We start from the raw sequence: 19674 nt of genomic DNA, 5'->3' as shown, positions 1-19674 counted from the left end.
ATCTGGAAATCTGACTTTGGTAGGACTCTTGACAACTCCAAATCCAAGCGTTTATTTCATATTATCTTTCAGTTTGAGTAGTTCACATTCCCTCACCCTTGGTGTACTGTCTCTGATCACTCCACCCACAAGTGATCATGTGGTTTTCTGATGCCCCAAACCCAACACCTACAGCATTCACAACCCAAGTTCTTTGTTACTATTGTCACAGTGCACAGCATTTACAAATGTCAGTCTTCCTTTCTTTGGGACGGTGTGGTACAGCACAGCGGTCACGAGCATAGGCAACAAGATAAACCTGGGTCTGTGTCCCAGCTGAACACCTCACTGTGTGGCTTGGGTAAATCTGTCAACCTGCTTCAGTCTCCTCATATATATCACAGAGAAAGTAATTCTAGCTTCTTGGGAATGTCGTTTTCATAACTTTAAAAGCACACAGTGCAAAGTGTCTGGTATAAACCAAGGAATAAAAGTTATGCTTCTGTCAATTCAATTCCTGTCATTTAAACTCTCTGTCAAATATATACCAAGAACCTCAACATGGACAGAGCAAAGGGGAAGAAATGAGCTCAGTGCAATAAACATTTTAAACTCCACCAAAACCAGAAATATCTATTTCAGATGAAATTTAATGAACATCATATTTCTTTTTTTTAAATATTTTATTTATTTATTTTTAGAGAGAGGGGAAGGGAAGAAGAAAGAGTGGGAGAGAAACATCAATGTGTGGTTGCCTCTCATGTGTCCCCTATTGGGGACTTGGCCTGCAATCTAGGCACATGCCCTGACTGGGAATTGAACCAGTGACCCTTTGCTTCACAGGCCCGTGCTCAATCCACTGAGCTACACCAGCCAAGGCTGAACATCATATTTCGAACAATTACTCAAGTGGATATTTCAGAGATAAACTGGGCTTTACCTCTAGGAACTGCTCAGATTTCCAAGATAAACACACTACTTGTTAGTGTTTGTGAGTAATGAGATTACTTGGGAAGTACTTTCTATAAATAAATAAACAATCATAGAAAATTTAAATGTGCCATCTGGATATTATTTTACTAGCAAAATCTACAGGTTAAAAGACTGTCTATATAATTGACTATATATTTCAATGTCTATTATTATTTTAATATAATTTGAAAAACTTAGGAATCATTAGCTTACTCTCCATAAAGTGCAATAAAAATAACAATTAATTGCATCAAAATTAGAAGAATGATAAAAGGAAATGATTTATACCAGTCTTCCTGTAGGGAAAATGTATTCCAGGTTACAACCAACTTAGCGCCTGTGGGACTCGCTGTGTTTCTAAGCAGAGACCTGCCTGCATTGGTAGGTGTTACTCCTGTTCACCGCAGCGTTATCAACACCTGGTCCCGAATGCAGTGCTAACAATTCCCTTTCAGAACCTGACCCCAAACCTGACCCGATTTCTGACACGCACCTCTACGAAACTCACTTTAGAGCTCCCTGGTTGATTCTGGAGCATGCTTCAAACAGTGCATCTAATCTATTCCTAAGTAGTTTGTAGGGAAATTAAGTAATATCAGCATTTCACATTTACTTTTTATGTAGTTGTTCAAGTTGGTTGATGGGGTTACTAAAATTCTGTCAATTTTGGACAGAAATATTATGCGCCCTTACAGCTTCAGGACACAGGTAAGTCTGAGAAGTACTATTTTTCCATTTCGCATGAATTAAATTGGCTAGTCTGGCAGAAAACAGTGACTAACTGGCCAGTGGTAACATTGAAAGTATGATGTGAATAGAATATACTCTTCCTGTCTTCAAGGAGTTCGCAGTCTAATAAGAGAACACACACACACAAATAAAACACAGTTATAACACACCAAAGTAAGAAAAGTTCAAGCATTTCCTTGAGAAAAGAAGAAGGTTTGGGGATCCTACTGTGCCTTTCTCCAAGTCAACCAAGATAAACGCATGCACATTACTCTAAATGTGTAACAGTCTATGACAAGATTGGCTGAGCAGCCGAAGGCCTCTGGAGCACATGGAATTATGGGCCAGGCGATTTAAAATACAAGGAGGGTAGAGACTGGCTCTCTGGCTCCTTCTCCCTGGAGGGTGCCTGGATGATTGTGCTGCGTTCCCCAAAGGACGATGTTTTGGGTGGGAAGAAACTCTGGGCCCAGCCCAGCACCGGGCCGGCCTGGCCGGGGGTGGCTGGGCTATTTGTCTCTGGGTGTCCTTCTTTGGGAGGGAAGGCAGGCTCTGAGGCAGAGGCCTGCCATTCTTCCAGAATTGTGTAGCTTTTGTATCTTATATTGTATTAGTTTATAAACTAACCCTATAGAAATAACATCATTAAAAATAGGGGGAATGATAGGAGAACTCCAGAGTTAAAGGCTGTAGCCTTAATTGATAGGTTTAAGTGACTAAAGCCTGTGGAAAGCTGTTATTCCAAAACTGCAGAGCTTTTGGATAAAGACTCCTTTCCTTTTTCACCAAAGCTTTGCTTCTGGAATTTTACCTTGAGGGTGATGGTGGCAGTGGCGGGACCCCAGAGGCTGTTCAGTGACAGCTTTACATATCTGATTGCAATCATAATGGCCTAAATTTATATATATTTAACCACACCCATATGTGTACGTCTGTCTACACATTGAATATGCATGTGTAAGTGTTACTATATATTGTCACACAAGCACTATTTACAGGTTGTCTACGGCCACGGCGCTGGCAAGACCAGACACCGGCTCTCCACCAGCCTTTTGCTGCACTGAGTCTGTGGAGAGCAGCTCTGAGCCCCATACCGAACTCTCTCAACTAGTAAACGCCCCCCTCCCGCCCCTAGCACTCCTCCAAGGCTGTAAGTAGCAACCTCAATAGCAGCACTGTGCGTCTTAAAGAACAGTCTGGGCAAGAGGAGTATACAGCTTACTCTTCAGGTCAAGTTTTAAAAACACACACAACAATATCATGTTACTCATCATTACATGCATGTAATTAAAAATATAAAAAGGACATGAAATTTACTCTAAATCTGATATAATGGAACTGGAGGTAGGATACAGAAAAGATGGAACTTTTTTCTGTATTGCTTTATTTCACTTATTTCATTAACAAAAATATGCCATTCTGACAAGTACTAACTATAAAAGAGTAGTGAACAACAGCAGAATCTCAGACTGTTATGTAACTGTTTGTAAGTTCCTACAATTTAAAGAAAGTTCCCATAGTAAAAGAAAACTGTTAAATTAAGCGTGCGTTGGTGTGCCGTTCCCAGCTGTCCCCCACTGACGTCACAGGGGATTGCTCCATTCACTTCTTCATTACTCCCAATGGAGTGCCAGAGCTGCAAAGGACTTTAAGCTCATGCTACACACCAGTGAGGCAGAGGAGAACTGCCCCCCACTCCTCATGCTTACTTGGTGCACCAGTCCAAGGGTCTGCCCTTCACAACTGTCCCGAGTTTACAGGCTGACATGCTCGTGCACGCTCACGGTTCAGTGCAGCTGTCCCCAGCTCCCAAGGTCTTTTGTAAGCGCCTTGTATCTCAACACTGGTCTGACTGCTAGCCTTCAACTTACACCACACAGTGAGGGGATGTGGGTGGGCACTCTATTTAAAACTGCTACCTTACTTAAAAAACAAACAAAAAACTTTGTAAATGCTACACATGTCTTACAGAACATTTTACACAATTATTCTTGAAACAGATGGTGAAAGCCAGGGTAATCAAATTATGCTTTCCACTGAGCTAAAACCAATGATCTGGCTGAGACTTTCGATGAGACACATGGGGGTGGGGCCCAGGGAGGAGGGCGAGAGAGGGACGATGCAGCAAGAACAGAACGCTCCAGACTCGGCGAAAGGCATGAAAGAGTGAGGTGTCACGGTGAACACAGCCATGATGTCCGTGGCTGTCTGTGGTTTTAGAGAGAGGTGGAGCGAGTAAGGTAGAAAGGAAGGCAGAGACTACATTGAGGAGGACACTGAGCATCACCAAGGATCTGGACCCCACTGTATGCGCAGTGAGAAGACACCGAAGGGCCGTGAAGGGAGGGCCTGTGGTCTGGTCTGCATCACAGGACTTCTCAGGGCAGCTACTGTCCCTAGCCCTCCTGTGCTCCCTCCCGGCTTCCCAGAGACCAACAGACTGGCTTGATTTTAACTTCTTTCCCTGCTCTGTTCTTTGTTTTCCTGACTCTTCCCACCTACTTAGAGACCTCCTTGTTTATTTCTGGTGACTGTGAGCTCCCAAACTTGATCCTCTGATTGTCCCGGCCTTGGGCTCAGCTAATCATTCCATTTTACCTCTTCCTTCTGCCAATTGCAGTCCTGGTGGGAGAAGAAGCCCTACTGGGCTTTCTCCCTTTCTTTCAGTTATTTTCTGGGTACTAGAATGGGGGTAGTTTTGTGTTTCTTTGGATAAACATGACCCAAATTCATCACTAGTTGAAAGACTGTGTAACGTTTTTAGATGTTTTATCAGCTGAAACTAAACCACTATGATTTCCAGCTTTTATGTGATACTTTTTGAACAAATGACTTAAAATAGTTGATAATGAATCTACCATCAAGGAAGCTGACTCTATAGTAAATCAAAGCCAGAAAGAGTTTATACTTCTAATTCCTCAAATTTTCTTTTCACGTTTTTTTGAATCACCCGCTTCTGACATTGGCGAACATCTGTTCTCCCAATTATACTCAATTTATGACTGATAGTGTGGTGCAATGAGAATATTATTTCCAACTGTTCATAATTTTAACACGTGCTAATATGAAGCAAAACATACTTTTAACACTTGATGTGTGGTTATAGCTTATGTCCTTTCTCTCAACGATGACATATTTTTCACACCATACTTTGCACGTCAGAAAACCTGTACTTCGGAATAATAATCTTGGATGATGAATAGGGCATCTGTCCTGCCTATCCACAGCAATCCACCACAGCATGCGCTGCAAACACAACCTCCAACATGTAAAACAGATGAAAGGAGAACTGTTTGGGGGAAGGGGGTGCTAGTGAGGCCCTGACCTCCGCCTGCCCTTCTCAGAACTTCTCGGCTGCTTGGAACCCAGGCGGGAAGCCGATAACCCAGAAGGCAGCATTCCTGTTCCCTGTAGACCTCTGCTCCTCTCCACAGAACAACCTGGTAGGTTGTCAGTAAACCCTTGGTGAGGACGATTGCCCTTTTACCCCCTCTGGAAACCAGTCTCCTTTGGCCCTGCAGTGGCCCTGTGGGCTAATGCCTCTAGGTGGCACTGTTCTCATTAGGTAGCAAAGGACTCAGGCTCTAATGATCAAATTGTTAACTCAGTAGCAAACAAGCAGCCTAAGCAATAAGCTTACTCGAAATAAAGTTATAAATAACAAGATGTCAATGCAACACAAGAATTAAAGACATTTCCCAGAACCAGGCACACAACAGGCACTTTCCACTGGAGTTCCTCACCAGTGTTTCCTGGTGGAAGTCTACGGCAGCAGTTCTGAGCGTGTGGCCCCAGGACCAGCAGCATCCACAGGACCTGGGAACGTGTTAGAGATGCATGTTCTCAGGTCCTGCCCCCACATCAACTGAATCTGTAACTGGGGGGGGGGGGCAGCGTCCAGTAACAGGCACTGTAACCAACACCTCCTGGGGACTCGGCCCCTTGCCCAACTCTGAGAACCTCTAATCCAGGGTTACCCTTCGAGAGTCCATTTTCAACTTTCAAAGTTGCTATTCACATTCTGCTTGAATGTTTGCTTTACTGAACTTAAGACTTTCTTTGGTCATTCATGAAAAAGTAACTTAAAACAATAAAAACTGTACCTTAGGATATTTCATAGCAGAACAAGTACTTGCTATACATGTTATTCACTTTCAGTCACATTTCAATATGATGGTTGTTGAAATAGATGATTTTAATCAAGGTAATAACTGAATATTCAGTTTCACGTCACTAATGCTCTCAACATCGTTCACTGTTAGGTAATCAATCTGGACTTATTTTTCAAATATACCCTAGTCTTTGAGCAAAGCATAAAAGTCTCTTATGTTGCATTCACACAGGGACACACACACAGGCAACAGAGAGAAAAAGATACTACGAAAGAGGCTCTTTGAGGTATTTACGCATTTGCAATGAGTTGCATTGTTTCAGCTGTGCTCCATTTGCCCTGTCCCCTTGAGGAGTCACAGCAGGAAAAGGGTCACAGACCAGGGTATAACCTGTCACCATGGCAGGTCTAATCCAAGAACTGGCTCATGGAGACCTAACCCTGAAAACCTGGTCTCATTAGCACTCTGTGCTCACTGGCGGGGAGCACCGACCCATGGCACCAGAGCACTCACTGGACCAAATAGAAAAAGCTGGCTTCTGGTTGGGGTTTGGCCACACTTGCTGGCAGAGGTCATATATCCCTGTATATGGCCTTATTTTCCTTCCTTGAAAAATGGGGGCTCAAGGTGGGATTTGATGTAGACAGTTTTAAGTCTAAGATTCTATAATTCTTTTTTCTTTAAAACTTTTTTTTCAATAGCAGGAACTTTCCAACACACAAAAAGTACAAAGAACAGTGTAATAAATCCCTGTGCGCCCACTGTCCACTTAGTACAATTATTTTTTTCCAGCTCTACTGAGGTATGATTGACAAATAAAAATTGTGTGTATTTGGGTTGAACACGTGATTGTTTTTAAAGGTGGACAATGTAATGATTTAATAAACATTTACACTGTGAAACGATTACCACAATCAAGTTGATTAACACATCCATCACCTCATATCGTCTAGTGTAAGTGCCTGACACAAAGCTTTTGATTAAGGAGGCATCCATTTCCAAAGACATCCACTTTGAAGAAACACACAGCCAGCTGTAGGTCACAGCTACTGGCAAATGACCCAACAGAGAACTAGGCCACCCCCACCCATGGAAGTCCCGACTCTACAAAGTCTTTTGAAAGCCATGCCCGTTCTCTTCTTTATCTACTCGTAAGTACCCCCATGATCTATCTGCAGGGCTGTCTATCACTCAGTCATTCTCTAGAAGAGGGACCGAGAGCTTCCTGAGAGTAAGATCCATGGCTAAGGACCATGGTTCACAGTACCTTTCTCCTCATTTCTTTCAGGACAACCCTGAAGATCAGTAGTGCTTGGCCAATAAATACACAGTTGACTACCAGTTGGTAAACAGAGAAGGGAAATCCTGGGCAAATCATTTAATCTGCTCAAAATGTTACAAAAAATTACTTGTAGAAGAATTAAAATGACTCTAAAAATCCTAAAATCACCAAAATGTGGCATCCTGGGCCTGATGCCACAAGCAGAGGTTCCCACTGGTGCTGTGCGGCTTTTAGCCTCAGTGGGCTTCCCAGAAACGTGGCCACTCGCTCACTATAAAGGAAAGCAGATGTATATAAAGACATACCATCTGAGGTTGCGAGAATCTTCTTGTCTTTGGGGGCCACAACTTGCCCGGCATGACTGATAACCCACACTGGAAAGCGTCTGTTGATTGCAGAGTATAAAGCCTTTGCAAATGGCACATAAAAGGCAGGAAAACCTGGGTTACCTAAGAAAAGAAGCACAGACCTTAGATTAACCACAGCAATCAACTCATATAAGATGATGTGCAGACAGGAAAGGTTTCATTTCTCCTTAGCAAATCTAGTAACATTTACACATGCACCTCAAATTTAATACCCTTTATAACTTAAGACTGGGAATGATCACTTAGAAAATTTCTGCTTCTGCTTTGTTCTCCAACTGTTTCAAATAAATTCTTCCTCCCAGTTCCTCAACTTAATAAATAGAACCGCCGGTCATAAACCTCAAGTCCTAACACCAGGAGTCATTTTTGGCTTCTCCTTATTTTCCACATCCAGTTCACCCACCAGTTCACCAATAAGTCCTGTCAACTCTGCATCCAAAACACATCTCCACTTTGTCCACCTCTCTCCATTCGTATTGCCACTTCCCACTGGGTCTCCCACACAGCCTCTAAACAGGTCTTCATCTCGTCCTCGTCCCCTTGGAGTCCATTCTTTAGAGAACCCGGAGAGGAACCTTCAAACCTCAAGTCAAACCAGAGCAGGACCCTACTTGACCACCTTCCAGTGGCTTCCTGTGGTCACCCAGGGGGTCTAAAATCACTGCACTACTTGTAAGTACCTTCAAGATCCGACTATGCACAGTGGCCACGCTGCATGAAAACAAATGAGCAAAGAATCATTCACAAAGAGAATTTTAAGTAGGTGACTAAGTATTTCCTTGTCATTTGTCACAAGTATTTATATTGTAAACAGATGTTTAGTTTCATATTTTGGGGAAAAGACCAGCAAGTAATACAAGTGGATTTTTCCGTGTATGTATAGAGGTATTTTTGACATGGATTTGCTACAGAGAAAGAACTGATAATCTTTTTATTTATTTTTATTATTTTTTTAACCCTCACCTGAAGATATGTTTATTAATTTTAGAGAGAGAAACATCACTGTGAGAGAGAAACATTGACTGGCTGCCTTGCATGAACCCTGACCAGGGATGGAACCTGCAACTTTTCGGCACACGGGACGATGCTCTGACCAGCTGAGCCACCTGGCCAGGGCTATAAATAATCCTTTTAAAAAGAGTCAATCTGATATACCTTTAGGGGAAAAAGGCGGTGAAATGGGGTTTTCATGTCAGGATCATCATTTGTATGTCTTCACAGTCACTAGCTCATTTCCATCAACACCTACTTCTCCAGTCGACTTATCTGTTCTCTGTCTTACTAGGTTTTCTCCTCTTTGCACTCACAGGACTTGGCTTTGCTGCACCGATATCTTCTCTGTTGTCCGTATCTTTCAGTTTCTCGGATGTGCAGTGTAGCAAAGTGGATTGGGGCGCAGACTCGGGAGCCAGACTGCCTGGGGTGGAGTCCTGGCTTTGCCATCTGCTCTTTGACTTTTGGGAAGTTATGTAACCTCTGGGCCTTGGTTTCCTTGTCCATAAAACGAGGATAAAAATCACACCACCTCATGAGAGAACTAAGTGAATTAATATATGCAAAGTACCTACACTGCGCCATACATAAGCGCTGTGTGGATGCTAGCTGCTCATTCTTGTTAACACTGTCTGACCACAAAGGTGAAAGCCTTACCATCCGTATTGTTATTTTGCTTCTCTTGCATTCTGACCTAATGACCCTAGTTCCAAACACTTTTTGGGATGGTGCACGTGTCATCACACGTGGTGGCCCGCAGGTGGCCCGTCATCTTTGTTAAGTAGGTGAAAGCTTCCTCAGATGCGGTCACATGCTCTTTGCTCAGCTGACGGGCCACCTGCGGCCAGAGGAGGAAGAAGGGAAGAGGGTGTGTCCGGATGGGGGCTGTTCCACCCCTGGTGGATGTGGATGACATTGTTTCATTGTTTCCTGTTTGATATTTCAATCTTTGGTAAGTGTGGAGTATTTTTGAGTGTAAATGACAAAGTAGCAATCCAACTTCTTTCCAAGCAATTAGCCAAGTGTCCCAAGTCCGTTATTATGCAATCCATTCTTTCTGCACTGATTTAAAATGTCTTCTGATCCAGTACTGAATTCTTACATTAGCTTGCTAATTCTGATTCCAAATAATTCCACTTATATTTTTCCTTTTCTCCTCTGCCAGCACCATACTGTCTCAATTACTACACTGTGTTTTCAACTGGTAGGGCAAATCACTTCTCTTTATTTATTTTTTCCTAAATAGTCTAGGTTGGTCTCATAAACTTTGGAATGATTTTCAACAGTTTCAATTTTTAAAAATCTCTTTGGAATTCTGATTGAAATTTCATCTCAATTTACATTACTTCAGAAAGACTTGGTTTTTTTTTTTTACATGATTGAGTATAACCTCAGAATGTGTTATGCCTCATAGTCAAAGGTTTTTTGTTTCTCAGTAAAGTTCTATGGTTTTCTTCATAGGGCCAGAAAATAGTAACAGTCAACATTTTTAACTGCTTATAACTTACGACATGACAGGCAGTACATATATAACTTTACATATATTGACTCTTATCTCCACATGAGGTGGTACTATTATTAGTTCCATCTTATGGGTGAAGAAACTGAAATAGAGAGAGGTTAAGTGGCTTGCTCAAGGCCACGCAGATAACGTGTGCTCAATACATACTTGATCCCTGACAGAACCTGTGAAGGAAGTATTAACGCTGAATCTAAACAAGAACAGGAATCACCTGGGCCAGGACCTTCTGCGTGCCCGTCCCAGGTGGCCTCACAGCAGCCCAGTGGCGTAGCTGCACTACCACCAGGGATAACAGACAGACAGCGCTTGCTCAATACTGGGCACGCAGTCGGTGCTGAATAGATGGCAGCTATTATTACTGTCACTATTACATTTAAGAAAGGTATTGACTACATCGGACACGTAACGTTCTGTAAGTTTAACGGACACAGCGTGTTAGAAGTGGTCGAACCCTGAGCGGAGTCCAAGGATGGCGACCGCGTAGTTCAGGTGCAATAGGTACAACGGCGGGATGAAGAAAACCAGTGAGTGCTGGGTCATGGACCTGCTGTAAAACATTGTTTCTCCTCACGTCTGGGTGAAAAAGAAGGAAAATTTTATCCAGGACGGACAGATTTGGAGAACATTATGCTGAGTGAAGGAAGCCAGTCAGAGAAAGACAAATACCGTATGATTCCACTCACATGTGGAATCTAATGAGCAAACTGAACTAACAAAGAAAATGGGGACAGACTCATAGGTGGAGAGCAGGGCGACAGCTAAGGGTGGGGGGAGGTGAGGGGTGGAGGGACCGAGCAAACAGGAAAAAGGTCTCATGGACCTGGATAATAATGTGGTGATTGCGGGGGTGGGGGGAGAGAGGATGTGAGTGGACTAAATGGTAATGGAAAAAATACAATAAAGTTTAAATTTTTTTAAAAAGCCTGAGTTCTTTCCCCTAATAACTACAAAATCTAGAGCAAATCCTTTAACTGTCTGATCCACCACTTCATCATCATCAAGCAAATGATAATGCCAACTAGTCCATGTTCATTTATTCTAGTCAGTACTATAGCTTCTTTTGCATATTTTTTTAGTTAGCAATTATTTATTCACCACTTACTATGTGGATATCACTGTGTTAAGCACAAGACAGAGAAGGGCCTCTTTGTAATTTATATTCTAGGGGGAGAACATATACACACAACTAACTAACTAAATAAGTTAATTTAACAATGTAACAACTCCTACGAAGGACACAGGATCACGAGACAGAGAAGGGAGGAGACTAGGGAAGCCTGAGAAGAATGTTCGAGAAGCTGGCATTTAGCTAAGACCCAAAAGATGAGAAGAAACCAACCCTGTGAGGATCTGAGAGGAAAGCAAACTAGGATGGAGAAGAAGAGGTGCAAAGGTCCTTACCCAGTACAGAGCCTGGCTCTTGAAGCACCAGAGTCCACATGGCCAGTAACATGAAGATCCCGCTCACAACGGAAGTGGGCAGTGTAATGCAAACTGTGTGACTGTCATGGCATACTTCGTCACTTACGTGTTATGGCTTATGTTACACTTTATGAACCATGGACAAAACTTCCTGGCTAGGAAACCACACAGAGGCTGCGGTGATCACCTCTAGATCTCAACTGTCAGTAATCTCGTAACTGTTCAACGACATAATTGTACACTTAATGCCTTCCCGTTAGCCTGGCAGGGGCCAAAAACTTCCACCTACTGAGTTAATGTGGCATAGCATCTGTAGAGAAGGTTGTCACATGGGCGGAATTCGGGCTTGTCCTTGGAGGCTTCCGCTCCATCTCCAATCAGCGTGCTCACAAGACAAGACACGTCACACGGTTCTATCACCCCCACACGACCACCTGAGAACTGGAATGAGTTCTCCAGGGGTTTCTCAAGCACCATCCTCTGCTCATTTCAGCACTTAAAGAAAGTCTGAGGATACTGCTACTTATCAGAAATTCTACAACAAAAGTTCACTGGAAAAGATGGGCCTAAGTTAAAAGTTCTTCAATCTGAGGATTCCACCAAATCTCTCCTAATTATCATTACTAATTTAAAAGTGAATTAATTTTTCTAGCTACAATAGCAAAGTGATTTAAAATGAAATGTTATGTCAGCCTACCAGAGATGGATTAAACACAATGTCAATAGTGGTTTGATAATCCTTGAAATACTGTCATCCACAGTACAAACAGACTAGGCCACAAAATTAAACACACACACACACACACACACACACCCAATTCTGAATCCCACAACATCATGAGCAGTACCAGCCTATAGCTCTCATGAACGCCAAGGAAAAGGGCCAAGGGCAGCCATGAGAATAGAAGGGCAAACAGAAAAGAATACCAGGACACTAAAGGTGACCTGAAAATGTCAAAGCACTATCGAATAATGACAGTATAAAACAAGGTGTTTTAAGCTTCCCTTTCTCCGTATCCCAAACCTGGCTCTCCCCTCTGAGGGACTCTCTTCCTTTCCAGCTCCTACAGTGGGGACCTCGCTGTTCTCTAATACCGCACCCACCCCAGTGAGAGCAAAGACTTCTGCAACACAGTGCTCCTAGCCCCTAGGAAAAACGACTGAGGGAGGAGCCCCTCTGAGTGGGGAGCAGAGCGAGCTGTCTGCTCCTCCTGCTCGGTCATCTTACTATAACAACCTTCCTCCTCTACGACTGAAGCCATCTACTGCCATCTATCAACTTTTTAGTCATCCTCACATATTCCCTGAAAACCTGGACTCTTAACTGAGTTTCACTTGCCATTCCAGCATTAAGGTGATTTCAAAATCTGGGTGGACTAACTGAGCCAACACCTTTGTCCCATAATTCAAACAATTGTGCAAGCCACACCTTCGACTAGGGGTGTGCCTATCCATCCCCCACCAGGCTGGTTAAACACAGGGTTTAAACTTCCATCCATCACCTATCCATTGCCCCACTCCCAGGGTTTCTGGTTCAGAAGGTCTGGCATTTCTAACAAGTTTGCAGATGGTACTGCTGGTCCTGACACCAAGTTTAGGAACCAAAGGCCTTGATCTTTTCATTACCTGGAAATGGTGACCATTCACAGCATCCCAACTCAGATGGCTCTTCAGCCCAACCTTCTTCCCTGTTGGACCTCACCCTCGATACACCTGCTATTGGATCATGGCGCTGCTCAAAACCTGCCTACCTGGTTTTGGTCGGTAATTCCTTTCATCCTGCATATCTGCTATTCTCAACGCCGACCACTTTCCTCAGAGCCCCGTCCATCCTCTGCCATCCCTAATGTCAGCAGATCACCTCCACTCTTGGTTAACAGAGACCACGGAGGTTGGGAGGCAGGAGCCCCTCCGAAGACCCCCTGCCCTGTTCCATTTCAGCGAACAACTTCACCTCCCTCATTCTGGCCTCAGGAGCAGATCCCTTCCCCAGGCCAGGATGATGCTTCCACTTATTTTCTCCCTCCTGCATTTGGCTATGGCCTCCAAATCTCTGCTCCATCAAACAGCACTTGTCACGCCTACAGCTGCAAACTCTCCCTCACTCTCGGCAGAGCCTATGAATTTCCAATTCCAACAGATGCCACCAGATCTGCTCCCTGCAGAACACCGTTACATGGTGACAGAAGACCATTACATGGTGGCAGAAGACTGTTACATGGTGACAGAAGACCATTACATGGTGGCAGAAGACCGTTACATGGTGGCAGAACACTGTTACATGGTGACAGAAGGCCATTACATGGTGGCAGAAGACTGTTACATGGTGACAGAAGACCATTACATGGTGGCAGAACGCCGTTACATGGTGACAGAACACTGTTACATGGTGGCAGAAGACCGTTGCATGGTGGCAGAACACTGTTACATGGTGGCAGAAGACTGTTACATGGTGGCAGAACACTGTTACATGGTGGCAGAAGACCATTACATGGTGGCAGAACACTGTTAGATGGTGGCAGAAGACTGTTAGATGGTGACAGAAGACCATTACATGGTGACAGAAGACCATTACATGGTGGCAGAAGACCATTACATGGTGGCAGAACACCGTTAGATGGTGGCAGAAGACTGTTAGATGGTGACAGAAGACCATTACATGGTGACAGAAGACCATTACATGGTGGCAGAACACCGTTACATGGTGACAGAAGACCATTACATGGTGGCAGAAGACTGTTACATGGTGGCAGAACACTGTTACATGGTGGCAGAACACTGTTACATGGTGGCAGAACACTGTTAGATGGTGGCAGAAGACCATTACACGGTGGCAGAACACCGTTACATGGTGGCAGAAGACCGTTACATGGTGGCAGAAGACCATTACATGGTGGCAGAACACCGTTACATGGTGGCAGAACACTGTTACATGGTGGCAGAACACCGTTACATGGTGGCAGAACACCGTTACATGGTGGCAGAACACTGTTACATGGTGGCAGAACACTGTTAGATGGTGGCAGAAGACCATTACATGGTGGCAGAACACTGTTACATGGTGGCAGAAGACTGTTACATCGTGGCAGAAGACTGGACATTTATTTCCAGGAGTCATGAAACTGAGGGGCGAGGTGGGCTCATGGGCTCAGGACTCTCGGCCCAGCAGAGAACAGAAGCACCAGGCTGGGAAGATGCTCGATTAAGTGTTGCTGAACACAGAGACTCTCAGCCTCTTCTCCCTGCTCAGCACGGCTGTCAGCTCACTGGCTCCCCGCACTCCTCAGCCAGGATCCTGGAAGGTTTCTTCCAGGGGGAAAGCAAACAGTCTAAGAAGCAGCTACAGATACTGAAAGCTGGAAATTCCCCAATGAAATGCTGGGGCCCTACGCAGTCACCTCAGGCTGAGGATTACCTAGGGTGACCAACTATCTTGTTTTGTCCAGGACTACTGTGACGGTTTTAGTACCGAAGTCCCATGTCCTGCCTGGAAAGCCCGTCTGACCAGGGTGGCGGGTCAATGTGGGCACACCTGCTGACCGGCCCTGCCTTTAACACAGAACTCCTTTCCATTTTTTTGTGTCTATAAAAAATGAAAGGGCCATCAAGGGTCACCAAGCATCTAGGGAAAAACAAACACTAATGCAAACAGAAAAAGTAACATAGAAAAACTTGAACAAATGCAAGGAGCCAAAGAAAATGAGAAGGTACCCACAAAACAGGAGACTATAAAAAAGGGAGAACGGAACTCTTAGAATGAAAGTATATAAATTTCTAGTGTAAGGGGACCACCAAAACCCAAATGTAATATATGAGGAAAAAATTCATATCAAGGTCTTTCATTGAAAAATACCAGAATTTTAGAACAAAGAAAAGATCTAATTTTTTTTTGGACAAGGGAGCTCCACATATAAAAGACCAAAAATCAGAATGGTATCAAGATTTCTCAAAAGCAGCTCTGAATCCTGGCAAACAATAAAAACGCCCTTCACGTTTACAGGAAACATTATCTCCAACCTAGAAGTTAGGGCATTCTCTGACCTGCTGGATCTTTAAAAGGTTACTTCCCATGCACCTCTTCTCAGGACGCTACTGGGGATCTGCTCCTCCCAAAATAAGGGAATAAACCAAGACAGAAAATACGGACCCCAGGAAACAGGGAATTTAATCCAGAGAAAAGTGGAAGAAATCCCTAGAGTCCTGTGCCACAGCCTGGGAGAGCCATCGGCTCAGATGGGGCCAAAGACCAGAGAGTTCTAGGGGACAGTGCACCAAGAAAAAACAAAAACTGACAGATTATTCAAGGGCATTGAAAATATATTTTTTTCACTTCTAGAGAACAGTTTTAGGATAAATTAGTGATAAAAAACATAGACAACTAAGCAAATGAAAGACACAATCATTAACTCGGAGAAAACAAACGACAATGTACAGGGAAAGAATGTAACCATAATAGCCCTCACAGTCCTAGCTATATGAGTGATAGAGTCTAATGTAACAAAACATAATGTGCCATAATACATATTTAAAGTTCCACTTTTAATCTCTAAGGCTGATACATACATTCAACTTACTTACAACTCAGAAAGTGCTATGAACACCCACAGTCAAGCATCCGCCCCTAACATTCTCTTAACGGCGACCCCCCACAAGACACAAACGACCCAGCTGCTGAGTCCCAGAATAAGTCAGCATTCTACTTACAGTCATCTTGAAATGAGACAAAGAAGTTATTTAGAAAACTTTGAAAAAATATTTGACAAAGTTCTAATTATCCTAAAAATTGTAAAAATTTAAAAAAACGACAAAGTTATATGTATGGTACACTTACAATTGATATATATGTATATACATACATACACATATATTAAGTAACATTATACACAAAAAGGCATAGAGAAAAAAAGCCCAGCCACCCAACTACTAGGGGTGGTTGTTATCAACGGTTTGAGTGATCTTTTCCCTCCCATAAGGCTTTTCATATTCACCAAGTTCTCTCTGAAATCAGAAATAGTTGCAAGTACCTGTATAATCTCCTCATCCAGACTTCTGAACTTACCAGTAATAACGAAAATAAGCAGCTTAGGCCTGTCTGCACTTGGGCCATTAAAGAGGTCAGTCCAGGGCCCACATTTCAGAAGCTGGGTTTCAACTCCACCACATAGAATGAATTCCTCATGCACGGGAACTTCTTCCAGGACTTCTGAGTCCATTTCTAAACAAGGGAAGAAAAACAGTATCAAGAGTCACTAAAATGTAAAACCTTGAGCCAAGGACAATATTCAAGAATAAAAATGGCAAATTTCAACATAGTTAGAAGGAAAGCCCTGAGGCGATTTGGGAGACAGGTGACCACTCAGCTGTTATGCATTTCAGGGTTGCCAAACAACCACCCCTCGAACAAACCACAAGACTAGGAAGAAACAGTCCTAGTGACTTGGTGAAATTAGACTACAGAGGAGTAGGATCCACATAGGAGTGGGATCACATGGTATTTGTCTTTCTCTGACTGGCTTACTTCACTTAGGATCATGTCCTCCAGGCCCATCCAAAGGGTAAGAGTTCCTTCTTTTTAATGACTGAATAGTATTCTTTTGTGTAAATGTAGCACAGCTTTTTTATCCACTCAGTTACTAATGGACTTTGGCTGCTTCCAAATCTTGGCTATTGTATTCAGCAAATAGTGCTGCTATGAACGTGGGGGGGGGGGCATGTATTCTTTCAAATTAGTGTTTCAGGTTTCTTCACAGAAATGACTAAAAGTGGAATTGCTGGGTCAGAAGACAGGTCCATTTTTAAAAAATGAGCTTAGGCCCCGTGCAGTCCTGCTGCAGGCTGACACCCGCACCCAGGGTCCCTCGGAATCTGCCTGGCCTCCGCCTGCCTCTGCATTTCTGACCTCTTCCCACGCAGCCACTCTGCCCTGGAAGCCCACCTGGAATGAGACCCCTGACATGTGGAAGTGGGGCTGGCTGGAAGGGTGTGTGTGACCCCCAACCTGCTGGCCTGCTGACTTGGGGTGCCGGCCTGTGGCTCTGCCGGATTTGGAATCTGCTCCTTCTTCTGGCTTTTGCAATTCATTCTGCTTCTTGAAAATAATATTCTTCTACCTCAATCCCTGAAGTCCCACTTTTGAGGAACTGGCATCTACCACCAACAAAATAATGAAAACCAACATGCATTCAGAGCTAACTTTTTGCCAAGTGCTTAACATTTTGAACATATTTAATACTCACTACCACTTTATGTTGTTGGTACTTCTACCTTCCTCATTTTTCAGATGGAAGACCTGAGCCTGAAGACTTAGGCAACTTGTGCTGGGTGATTCTGGCGAATATTGTTAGTTTTCCAAATCCGATCTAACCATAAATCTCCACTCTAATGTTCTTCCCCTTCTCTGAAAACTAAAACCTTCTGGGAAGCCACTAGCACCCTGCTTAGTTCAAAGGTAAGTATATCCCAGCGTGGAAGCTGTTAGGGCCCCCGGGGCAACTGCAGCCAACAAGGCCAGAACACAGCACATAAATGGTTATTCCCCATCTGTAAGCTGGGCAGTTCTGGAAGGCAACCTCTAGCCTTTCAAGTGTCCCAGAGGAATCAAGTAACTCTTGCCACAGCAGTGACCTTGATCCTACACCCAGAAGGCAGCAGAAAAGGGGACGTGAGGAAACAGCACCACCAACAAAAACTGATAAAGAGCATCTATGAAACACTTTTAGATCACATTATTAATATTTTTACAATATAACCACATTGAATGACCTCCCTATATATTTGAGGAAAAGGCAGGCAGTCCCCCTTCACCCTTTCTAGTCAGCATTACACTGGAAGTCCCAGCTGTTGAAATAAGGCAACCACAAGAACAATTATAAAGATGACGCAGGAAGAAATATAACTGCCTCCATCTCTTGGCAAATGTTCATGCAGGAAATTCTAAGAAATTTACAAAACATTACTATAACTAATTTATTAAGACTGAGGGGTAAGCCCTGGCTGGTGTGGCTCAGTGGATTGTGCACCGGCCTGCGAGCCAAAGGGTCGCTGGTTTGGTTCCCAGTCAGGGCACATGCCTGGGTTGCAGGCCACACTCCCTGGTGTGGGGCGTGCAAGGGGCAACCACACAGTGATGTTTCTCTCCCTCTCTTTCTCCCTCCCTTCCCCTCTCTCTAAAAATAAATAAAATCTTTAACAAAAAAAGACTGTGGGGTAAAAAGTTAATACAAACAATTTTACATTTATAGAATTAGCAGCAAACAATGGAAAGATTAAAACAGAAAAGTACACTTATAATAGGCCCAAACCCATAAATATTTAGGAATAAATTTATCAAAAGCTATGTAACATTCTTCACTAAAAATTGTAGAACACTGATGAGAGATATGAAAAAGACATGAATAATGGAGTGAGCTATACCATGTTTACGGACTGGAAGATTCAGTGTCATTATGGGGCTAACTCTTCAAAAATTGATGTATAGATTCAATGCAACATGGATAAAAAGTCTGGAAGCAGTTTTTATATGAACAGAAAAGCTGGTTACATGTGGGTATGAAAATTAGCTAGAATAGTGAAAGTAATTTTTAAAAACAGAAAACTCAGCAGATTAGCACTACATGACTTTAAGACTTACCATAAAACCAAAGTAGTCATGACAGCATGGCATTGGTGAAATGACAGACATAAAGACCAAAGAAAGGGAAAAGATAGTTCAAAAATAGATCCACACATGTACTGGATATATGCAAGTCTATATATATTTCTATATATACATGCCAATTTATTTTGGATGGATGTTAAATGCAATTCGAAAGTTTTCATCATATACTACCTGAAAAACTTCGTACTATAGGAAAATAATAAACAATAATCCTTATTTCATACCATGCAGAACAATTAACCCAAATCTATCACAGACATGAATGCAGAAGACAAAGCTATAACATTTTTATGGCTAAATATGTGAGGAAATATTTGTAAGTTTAGATTAGGCAAAAGGTTTTTAGCTAGGACAGAGACTCACAAAAATAACAGATGAAAATGACATATTGGACTTCAAAACTGAAAACATTTGCTCTTCAAACAAACAAAACATGTAGGACACTGGAAAGGAGAACATGTTACATCAGAAAATACATATTATGACAAAAGGTTGTATATGGAATATATAAAGAATCCTTAGAACTAAATAAAAAAAGGCAGCCTAATTTTTTAAATCAGAGAAAGCTCTGAATATGTACTTGAAAGAAGAGATCTACATTACTAATCAGCAGCTAAGAAGATGCTTAACACCATGAA

At 42.9% G+C, this 19674-nt stretch overlaps 1 protein-coding gene across 2 annotated transcripts in view; it reads right to left on the bottom strand.

Moving 5' to 3' along the window:
- The window catches only part of LDAH (lipid droplet associated hydrolase), a 79148-nt gene that overhangs the window by 57495 nt on the left and 1979 nt on the right, over window positions 1–19674 (bottom strand). For both annotated transcript variants that reach the window (XM_037035493.1, XM_037035494.1), the window contains exons 2-3: window positions 16439–16594; window positions 7380–7523 (exon numbers count right to left, since the gene is read on the bottom strand). In XM_037035493.1, coding sequence (XP_036891388.1) covers window positions 7380–7523; window positions 16439–16592 — 298 coding nt within the window. In that variant the 5' untranslated portion in view covers window positions 16593–16594. The remainder of the gene's footprint in view (window positions 1–7379; window positions 7524–16438; window positions 16595–19674) is intronic.

Source organism: Sturnira hondurensis, unplaced genomic scaffold, assembly GCF_014824575.4.
Source record: "Sturnira hondurensis isolate 20B ecotype Veracruz unplaced genomic scaffold, ASM1482457v3 Scaffold0022319, whole genome shotgun sequence".
Taxonomy (NCBI): Eukaryota; Metazoa; Chordata; class Mammalia; order Chiroptera; family Phyllostomidae; genus Sturnira; species Sturnira hondurensis.
This window is presented reverse-complemented; position numbering and strand designations above follow the sequence as displayed.